This window comes from Solea senegalensis, linkage group LG9 (genome assembly GCF_019176455.1).
Source record: "Solea senegalensis isolate Sse05_10M linkage group LG9, IFAPA_SoseM_1, whole genome shotgun sequence".
NCBI classification, from domain to species: domain Eukaryota; kingdom Metazoa; phylum Chordata; class Actinopteri; order Pleuronectiformes; family Soleidae; genus Solea; species Solea senegalensis.
The window spans coordinates 21,559,068-21,569,782 of NC_058029.1; the positions used below are offsets into that span (position 1 = coordinate 21,559,068).

Below are 10,715 nucleotides of genomic sequence, written 5' to 3' on the forward strand. Positions count from 1 at the left end.
TGTCTTTCTCTGTATCATTTCTCTTTCACTCGTCAAATTCATTTCTTTTCCACTGCGTCTGTTTAATTGAACCTATTTTTTTTTTTTTTAAAACACACACGCATAATTAGCATTTAAATCTCTTTGCTACAGTCTCCTGCCCTCCCTACATCTCTCTCCCCCTCTCCCCCTCTCCCCCCAACCCTCTCTCTCCCTCTCTCTCTCTCCTCTTGTACTCTGGCAGACTCTACATGTCTCAGTCGCTAAGGCAACCGATGCTTTTTTTCCCCCTCACTTGCTCTCTGTATCTCCCCCTTTCTCTCTGTCTCCCTCTCTCATTCCCTTTCTCCACTGCCAGAGGTAGGCATGATAACTGATGTGTTGGCGTGTGTGTGTGTGTGTTTGTGTGTCTTGTCTGTCTCTCGGTGTTGCGTGCGTGTCATTAAGTGACATTTCTGTGGCATTTAGGCAGTAGTTGTAGATGGGAAGTTGCCTTTCTTTGCTCAAAGTGTCATAGAGAGTATTGGCTCCATGCTCGACAGCTCTAATGATGATTAATGTGCTGCGCTCAGGTGTGTGCACTGTATGTGTGTGAAAGAGCAGGGCAGGCAGTGACCGTGTACTTCTGGGTGTCTTTGCGTGCAGATGTTGATCTCTTCAAAGATGCGGCTCACAATTAAGTGCTACATTTAAAACTCTCTCTTAGTCTCTCTGGGGGATTTGTTTTTAAATAAAAAAAAAAGGTGGCAGGTTTTTTGACAACACTATTGCTGCTGTGTGTGATTACATGCTTTTTATCTGAGACAAAAAGACTGTGGAAATAAAAAAGCTGGACCCTCCCCTCTCTCCCTCTCTCTCTCTCTCTCTCTCTCCCTCTCTCTCTCGGTCTATCTATCCCTCACTTGCCCCTGTGTCTTATCTCACAGAGAGCGATGATCGCAGCAGCGGAGTCTCAGTGAACACAGCGAAGCGATGGAGAGATGGTAAGATGGATAGTTTCTGAGGTGAAGAAAGAGGGATGTATGGTGTGCAGATGTATAAAATGTCATTCAGATTGATGGCTGGCATGAGAATCAATGTCTTGAGTAGTTGAGGTCATGTAGTGTGTGTGTGTGGGCAGTAAATTTTCTCACCTAACTTCTGTGTCACTTCATCACTTCTCATTCCCCCCCTCCCATCTCGCCTCCAGCTCCATCTCTCCTGTCGCACGACTGACTGCCCTCGCCTCCCTCCTCCTGATTGCTGTGGTGATACAGCCCTCCACCTGTAACCGTGACGACAGTGAAGGCGAGGAGCAGGTGGACGCCCTGTCTGTCCAGCTGTCCGTCACGGCCCAGGTTACACCCACCCCTCTGTGGGCGGTGGTGTGGGGTCCCACGCAGCCACTGGAGGACGAGACCTACCACTTCCTCTCCAGCCAGGAAACGGACCCTCTGCAGCATCATGGGAATCAGCAGGAGGCCAACACCGCCACGTCTAAGGACTGGCCTTATCCAGGCTCAAGCATGCAGCCCCGAGAGGAAAAACCACTGGAGGCCAAGGACAAGGAGGGAGTGGAGGACCGAGGGACGGAAGCCGAGGAGACAGAGCCTGAGGAAGGTGATGCACAGGAGATGCACATGAAGGATTTTTAAATGAAGGTGACCATGAGCTGCAGTTTCATGTGAACACACACAAGTGGCAGGAGTCCTCCAGGGAATTAGTGGTCACCAGGGTAAAGCCAGACACATTGCTGAGTGTGGCAGGGAATGAAGTTTTCATCACTCACACAGAGGAAGTGGCCGTCAAAACTGCAAAATGGAGGGAAGATGTCATCAGAGTGGTGTTAGAGTTGGAGGCCAGAGTCTTGTACTGTACATCCAAATTCATGTTTCATCCAAGTGCACTGATTTTTTTTTTCCTTTTATCCCGGATACAGTAATAAATGATCACGGTCCGAAATTAGTAACAGCATGAGTGTGTGTGTGTGTGTGTCTGTTACAGTGGACCCTCAGTTCTACGTCACCGTGACCATCTCCTCGCTGCTCATCCTGACAGCTGTCATCATTGTAGCCAAACTCTGGTAGGAACCAAATCTCATCTCCAAACTCTTGTGTGTATCACTGTGTGTGGCAACAAAACTATACAAAGTGTGTATAACTGAGTGAAGGAAGAGTTGACTTTCCTTGTCAGGAGCTGGACACCTGCCCCACAGCAGGAGGACAACGCTGACCCACTTTATTAATACACCTCAGGGTTTTTAGGACAATTTCTAAATTGGAGAATGCACATGGAATAAGGTGCAGAGAGGAGGAGACTTACTTTCCTGAATATGACATTTTATATTTTTCAAGTGAGTACTTTAACACTAACAGAGTTAAATTAGGTGATAAATCTGTAAAAGCAGGTTATTCTAGGCATTCTAACTACAGCAGATTTATGTTTTGCAGCGATTATGAAGAAGGTTTTCCAGCCTGAGAGATCACAAGATGATAAATAAGATAGGAACACAGGAAGAAAATGACACTTCTCTTACACACACTCAATTTTTGTCCAGACTTTAGTTTTATGTATTTACTATTTGAACTATATTTGAACCTCCGTACAAAAAGGGAGGCTAATTGTCATTTGACCTGGTTATAGGCAGATGCCAATGATGAAGAGGAGTGAAGGGCAGACATAAATCGAAGACAGAATCCAATCAGGGCTTTCCATTAGTGTTAAGTGATTGGAGAGTAGTGAGTCTTGAAAAACTGAATTTGAAGAGAAGTTGCTATTTTAAAGAGGAGACTCAGTGATGGCTCGTGATGAAAATGTCTGATTTAAGCTCAACTCGCATGCTTGCATGAGCATGTTGGTGTGTCTGTCTGTGTTCTGTGCACATCCACAATGCATACACCCCCCACACACACACACACTTAAAGTGAGTGCTGAGTAATTGCTTACTAATGACTTGTGTGTTCCTAAAAGTCACAGTTGGCACAGATGTGTCATTTAGAGCCATTAGAGTGGCAATGATTAAACATTCTCTCCAACCGTTTGGGTGGAGGGAAGCAACAAAACAGATCTGTTGTCTCACAGGCAGTAATATGGCTTCACTGGTATCGATGTGCTTTAACAGCCCATCGGCTATTAAGCCTCTCAGACTGAGAGCATGCAAACATGTGGGTGAGGGTGGGACTCCTGTATGTGTTGCATTTTCAGGCCTGCTGGGAAGTGCTTGTTGCACACATGGCCATTAGCCGGGAATGGCAGACAATGACTGTGATGTAGTGAGTCACTTCCACGCTTTGCCGATCACACCATCAGTTTATTTAACCTCTGGGACTACGCTCTTCCTGCACCTCACGCACCCTTGACTTGTCAAGCTCCACGTCTGTACAGTAATAGCATGGTAATATTACCGTAATGCATTTGTAATGAGGAGGTTATATTACTGTCATTCCAGCTTGGTAATAACAACAGTAATGGTGTGGTAATAAGGAGATAATGTTACAGCGAGTCACCATAAGTCATTTACAGATAATATCCAGGTGATAGCTCAGTAATGAGCGTTACTTCAGGCTTCCATCAGTGTAATGTCTTCACATGAACATTTTTGCGACTCGAAATTGATAATTATTTAATTATATAACACATTATTACGCTAAAATTGATCCTCCCTGATGTCTCATGCACATTTTTCATTGCTATTGCCAAGTTATTACTGGGTGATTATTCTAAGAACATAATGGCATTACTATGTCACCATAATGTTACTGTAGTGAACTGTAAAGTGTTACTTCCCCACAGTCATGCACTTATCAGTTCACCTCACCCGTTATTAATTTTTCTTTTCATTGCCTGAATCTCAATAATTTGTTCTCCTCCACATAATTTTGTCATACTCTCTTGTAATCTCAGTTTGGCACCCTCCTCCATCGTCTCCTCCTCTAACTCTCCCATCCCCTTTGCCTCACAGCTTTTTGACTTCCTGCGTTTCGCCCTCTTCCCCCGAGGTTCCTCTCTCACTTGCAGCCGAGCTCTAACGCAGCGCCTCCTCTTATCTCCCTCACCAGTCTACTATCTCTCCCAGTGCTGCCAGTCTGGCTGCAGATGCACAGATAATCCATCAGTTTGCCTTGAGCTGATACATGATAAGCAACCCTGCCTGCACTGCTCTCTGTGAAACAGGCCTGCCACTGTTGTTTCTATAACTTATTTCACCAGCCCCTGTTGTGAAGGGAAAGCCAGTGATGCCGTGCTGCTGCTGGCTCCAAACTGGCCTCGCAAAAGTGAGAACTGCAGGGATTCAAGACTGGAGACATGGCAGCAGCAGCAGCAGCAGCAGCAGCAGCCTCGCTCTCTCTCCACTGACACGTGCTTCAGTATCAGAAATGTGTAAATAACACCATGTGTTAGACAAAGTGCCACAGAATGAATAGTAGAAGGGAGGGATGGTGCAGATGGACTGAAATGATAGTCCATAGTGGAAATTGGCCACTGTCCAGTTTGTGATGAGCATAAAAGTGCAGCATATGTGCTCAGTGATTTTCACAGACCTAAAATTGTCAGTGTGGTTAATGTTGTCAAGTGTGAACAGTGCATGTGCGAGTGCGTGTGTGTGTGTGTGTGTGTGTGTGTGTTCATATGGGGTGGAAGTGAGCCCAAAGAGGACAGGTGTTACTGAGGGACGATGTGAGTGCACTGTGGCTTTTATGGCAGTGAGAACAGCTTTGTTGTGCATCCTAAGTATTCTTAAGAGCCTGAACCTCTGACTCCCTACCGTGTCGTCACCATAACTCGCTGACTGAAGTAACGGTGCAACACCTCAGTGATGATGATGTGTCACCACTCTGCCCGTTTCCTTGCCTTGTTGCATCCTTTGCAGCACCCCCCCACCTCGACTCCCTCCTTCCCCATCCCTCTCCCCTCTGACAGCCTTTTTAATGAGTCCGATGAGTGCACTAATTCTCTCTCACAGTGGCAGCATAATGTGTTCGCTGATGCTAAATGGCTCTGCTGTTCTTGATGCTCTCTGACTGTGTTTCTCTGTCTCTCTGTCTCTCTCTCTCTCTCTCCCCTTCCTCTGTCTTTTGTCTTCCCTCTGCTGTTTTTCCCACATCTGTTTCTCTTCATCCTCTCCCTCTATCATCTCCTGCTCTCTCTGACCTTCTTTTACTGTAATCTCTTACTCAAACGCCAACTTTATTTTTTGTGTTTTGATGTATTCCTATTTATTTTCCCGCCTCTTTCTCTAATTCTCACCCTTTTCTCCCCGTTTCCTTGCCCCTTCTTACCACTGACTTCTATGTATCCTCCTCTGGATATTCCAAATGTCTCTCTTCCTCTCCTCTATCCCCTCCTCATCCTCACCCTCCTCTCTCCATCTATCCATTGAAATGTTATTCTCTCCCAGTTACGATCGCAGTTGTTCCCAGCACCCACCCCCACTTTCTCGTGGCGTGGCACCCCCCCTTACCCTCGCACTCCCTCGCTCCCTCGCTTCAGAGGACAGCCGGCAGACGCTGCACAGCACCTCCTCCTCCTTCACAGACAGGGAGAGGTAATGAGTCGCCTCGCCAGCTCTGCACACACCGTGTGTGTGTGTGTGTGTGTGTGTCTGCTGTATGAGTCTGTGTGTGCGTTACCTCTGGATTTAAGTTGACTTCATTGTGTGTGTGAGGCAGACTTCTCAGGCCTTTTGTGTGCACTGTAAGCAGATAAACCTGGACTATAATTGGACAGCAGTGCTGCTCTCTGTGGAGAAGTCAGACCTGAAGTGTTGGTGTGGCCATAAGATGTATCAGTGTTTTAAACTCACTCTCCAGATGAGTCACTGTGGGCTTGTGAAAAGGCAGCCAGACCCCATCCTTTCTTCTTTTCTTTTTTTTAAACACTGTAGTGCTTAACTTTTAAATACAAACAGTGTGAGTTCACACCTGTGCTGATAACTGATATGCCGACACATCAGGAGTGCTTGAGCCGATAACCAATACAATACGATATTTAAAAACTTCAGTTTTCACTGAAATTCATTTTGCAGTTTTTAGGACACTACGTTACAAAATACAAATACAAGAGAAACGTTAGACATAAAAGTACACACACACAACAGTCAGGACATAATAATGGTCCGTAGGCTTGATGTTATTTAACCGCTCATTGATTCTGGTTCAGCAGCAGGACGGATTGGTGGATGTGGATTCTAAGTCGTCTGTTTGGGAGATAAGTTGGAATTCACTGTTTAGGACAATGGGAGGAGTCCTTCGTATGTAGATAGACATTTTCATAATTGTGGAAAATAGTTAGAGAGGGTGTCAGCATCAGTCATATCGTGGGATCTTGGCGTCTTTGCCGATATACCGAAAATATATGTAGCCAATATCAGCTAATACTAATATTGTGCATCCATCGTTCACACAGTGCTGATCGTCTCCACATGACTGTGCATAAAGAGGCATCCATGAAAAGTTGAAAAGAGAACTATGCTGCTCAAATGCGTCAAACGTAGAAATATTTATCCTGAGTCATGTCAGATAAAAGAAAAATCAATCCGTTCATCTTCTACCGCTTTATCCTCCACATGAAGGTCGTGGGGGGCTGTGCCAATCTCAACTGACATAGGGCGATAGGCGGGGTCACACCCTGGACCGATCGCCAGTCCATCACTGTGACACATCCACTCTTACACTCACACCTATCGAGAGTGTCCAATTGACCTCATCCCCATACTGCATGTCTCTAACACATCATTTAAACGCCATGGCTTTGTTTTATTCCTTATGAAGTTTTCTAAATATCTATCATACATGTTTGACAGCAATATAAAACGTCATTACAGAACTGAAAATCAAATACATATTTATTTCTATTTAATGACCTTTTCACGGCCCACACTTTAGGAATCGCTGGCGTAGAACCAAGAAAATGTTGAATTTGGATTCTGCTTAATGATTACAAAAACAAGTCAAGGTGACTCCTCCTTACAGAGCAGTTCACTTTCTTGTGAACGGTGGAGTACACACACACACATCCCATCTGCTCTGTGGAAAACTGTGAACATGGATGAACACTTTTATGGCTGCAACTAACAACAACAACAACAACAAACAAACAAACAAACAAACATCAACAACCCTCTAACATACTTCCAGACCTAACTACCCCCAAGGCTCCTTCAAAGGACAGACTCGACATGTAACAAGATCAAGGGCCTGATTCAAACGATCTGTAGCACATGGTCTAAACTGTGTGATGCACGTGCTGTGGGGCGTGTCCAACTCCTCCTCTGCTCGTTACACGGTGCAAAATCTACATGCAAAGTGGGGTGCAAGTTACAGAGGAGTTGTATTTAATGTCTGAATTATTCATAGTTGGGGTTTGAGCCTGACATCAATAAACCGAATCATTGTCATTCCCTTTCCAAGCCAGGTGCACCTGCGCCTGGCACATTGCTATTTGAAACTAGATAAGTGAGTGATTCTCTGCTGTGGAGATGGATCTGCTCGTGTGTGAGGTGAAGGTGCAAGCACATCTATCGCTCTGTCCCACATATGCAAGTCGCAGGCAAGTCTCAAGTCTTAACCTTCAAGTCTCGAGCAAGTCCAAAATCATTTTTGCAAGAATCAAGCAAGTCAAGTCGTATGAATATAGAAGATGAAGATGATTTCCCAGATATGTCACGTTTAAAAATGCTAAAAATTCACAAAGCAGCTGAAAACATCAAGTAGCAGCCATGACACATTTCAGAAGAAACTAAAAATAAACCTGGACGTTCACTTTGATTCTGAAAATGTAAGCTCCACTAAACAACTGCCCGACTATGTGCACGCGTCTGCATCACACAGCTGAAAAGCTGGGTCATAGAGACTGAAATGTTTTGGTTTATTATTCAGAAAGAGACCACAGTGTTTAGGTAATTACTCAGAAGTCCACAGGGGGCGATAGAGGTTCCTCACTGGAGCTTTAAGTGAGCTGCTGTGTTTTTCTAAAACATGCACATGTGCACTTTAAACATCACATATTTCCTTTGTTGATGCCTTCAAAACAAAAAATCTAAAGAAAATCATAGTGAAATTGAAAATTGCTATTGCTAAGAACTAGAGACTTGAGATGCATGATGCATGAATTGGAATTGGAACAGGAATTGGTCGAATTCAAAATGATACCCAACCCTAATTATAGAGCTGTTCTCTAGTGTCCACCCCCCCACCCATTATCTTTTCCTCCACCACTTTCCTCCTCTTTCTCTTCCACCTCTTCCCCTTGCAACCCTCTCAGTCCCCCTGTGCTGCAGCTTTCCATTTGCGTGTGCACCACATTTCCAGCTCCAGGCCTCTCTGCTCCACTTCCTCCCCTCTTTCCTCCATCATCTGGGCTCCCCAAATCCCCTCACCCCTCCCTTCCTCCCTCTTTCTCTCTCTCTCTCTCTCACTCCTCTCCGTCTGTGTCTCTTGCTGTGTCAGGATCCCAGTTGTGAACCTCTGAGGTGACTGTTTTTCCATATGGTAAACGTTTCTTGGGGGCCTGTGGCGGAGCATCAACATGACCAGAGGGCGTGCCTGCACTGATGTTTTCTTTTCTCTCAAACTGTGAAGTGAATTCAGGGATCCCAGGTATCCAGTCGTCACAAATCTCCTTGGCTTCCCTGAGGTCTGAAAAAAACAACCAAACTCATTTCCTTCCTTCCTTATTTGGGTGTAAATTTCTTTATTGTGTCTCTGCATCACAATCAGCGGCTCCATGTTTTCCATCCTCTCTCTGGCCTCGAGCTCTACTAAGCTACCCAACTGCTCTGTGCTTGGACCTGCCATGACTAATTCACAAAGTTAAACTGCCATGCAGCATCTCATTAGCCCTTAAACGCCCTACCTGTGCTTTCACAACTGTTCCTAGTGTTTCAGCAGCACAAGTAACGCTGGTCAGCGTTAACTACAATCCAGCAGACTGTTCAGATCTCCACGAAACAACACCCAAATTCAGCACAGAATCAGAGCAGGTTTTTTTAAAAGCCATTCTCAGCATCTCCAAACACAGAATGGGGTATTTCACAAAGCTGTTTGGCACAGATGTAGCCAATCGGCAATGTGCTTAACATGTCACGCTCTGAAAACTGCTGTTTATTCCCTGCTTTGGGTGCCTGAAATGCAAATACTGCAATGTATAAAAGAGTCTGTTTTGTCTCAGTTTTTTTCCTCGTGATTTGTTCTCTTAATTATCTGGCTGCCGTTCACCTCTTTGTCGAGCCTCTGCGAGCACCCTTTGTTCCCGCTGGACCACGCAGAGGTGTGTTAAGCATAAAGCACTTCCACGCGCGGAGATAAAATATTCAAAGTTGGAACGGATGAGATGGAAGAGGCATCCCTGTTGAGAATCAACGATTCCCAAAGGTTTTTGGATGGCGAACAACAAAGACAGATTTATGTCTTCATGGAAATGGGAACGCTACAAGTGATGAAAAGGACTGATGTAACCACAACAATGATTTTCTTTTCACTTGACAGCCAAGTATCAAAAATGTGGAGAAGAACAAGACTATCATCATTTCCCTTCATATCACCATGGAGCCACAGTAAATCAGCTGTCTTGGGTGCACCAAAGGAAAGTAGTACATAAAGGAGCATCATTTGTGTCTCCAATGAATCTGCATGTATACTGTATGAACATTTGTGAGAGCTACTTCAAATCTATTATTTATAAATGTCTATTTTATCAGTCAGAGACGTCTTATAGAGCCTTTTCAAAGCCAAATGTCAGTATGTGTTTGGCAACTTTTCTAAGCAGCTTTGAGACATGAAACCTCCACTTACACACATTTCCACTACAGACATAGTACTGGTGGCATCATGTGTGACTCGTGCAGTGCTCCAGATATCCAAGTCTTGTGATTTTTTAGTAGCATTCCTGTAGAAATGTGGTCTGTACCATGGAAGGTCAATAAAGACTCAATACTGGTGTTTGAGCTTCTTTTTTTGTGTGTGTCATTTTGTGCATCTGTTTATTTCTGTGCATGCTGAATGAATTCCCCCAGGGGAGCTGTGCGATCTGCAGGGACTTATGAGAGGATAAGGCTTACATTGTGCATTTTAATAGCTACCTCTATATCCTAATCTTTTTCTGCATGAATTAAACATTTAGTCCAACCGCCTGCATTGATTTTGAACCATGGGGTTGGCATTAAAAAGTCCTGCATGTGCCAATCATGTGAGGAGCAGCAGCTAAAAAGGGTCTGAAGCCTTCCCCCTTATCTCTTAACCTCATATGGATTCTTTCGCCGCACAAAGATTAACAGCATGCTAAGCAAGAATTTCCTGTGTAGTTTTTCAAACAAATGTCAATAAAATCAGCGCAGGCGAGAGGACAAATGCCACTCGGGTGTGCTGAGATCCTCCAGCAGTCTGCTGCACAGCCGCTGTTTCCATCTCATCTGGGCATTTTACTGATCAATCAAACTAATTGATTGGCTGGGTTCCACTTGGAAGTTTTAATGACCGTCTAGTTATGAGACCCATACCGACAGACGGTGCGGCAATCTGTAACTATGGAGGACAAACAACAAACACCAACACAGAGGGCCGGGTGTGAACGAACACACGCAACATCATCACTCATTCACTCACACACGGCTCACCTGCCACCTTTCTCTCCCCTCAATTACACGTTCACCGTGAAAAGTGTACAGCTGTTAGAACTCACAGCTCCAGTCTGGCAAATAAAAAAAAAACAAACAAAAAAAAAAACTGTCAACCAATGAAGCTCAATCACACCGACTGAAA

General features: G+C 44.7%; 1 protein-coding gene across 2 annotated transcripts; it reads left to right on the forward strand.

Annotated features, from left to right (window-relative positions):
* The first annotated feature begins 279 nt into the window (after positions 1-279).
* Positions 280-9,906, forward strand: LOC122775184 (PILR alpha associated neural protein). 2 transcript variants are annotated; one of them, XM_044034979.1, is made up of 6 exons: positions 280-339; positions 906-962; positions 1,169-1,578; positions 1,963-2,041; positions 5,357-5,503; positions 8,406-9,906. In XM_044034979.1, the coding sequence occupies exons 2-6, from the start codon at positions 952-954 to the stop codon at positions 8,425-8,427; spliced, it is 669 nt and encodes a 222-aa protein (XP_043890914.1). In that variant the 5' UTR covers positions 280-339; positions 906-951; the 3' UTR covers positions 8,428-9,906. The 2 variants fall into 2 exon arrangements, with proteins under 2 accessions (XP_043890914.1, XP_043890915.1); XM_044034980.1 differs by lacking the exon at positions 5,357-5,503.
* Positions 9,907-10,715: the final 809 nt, after the last annotated feature.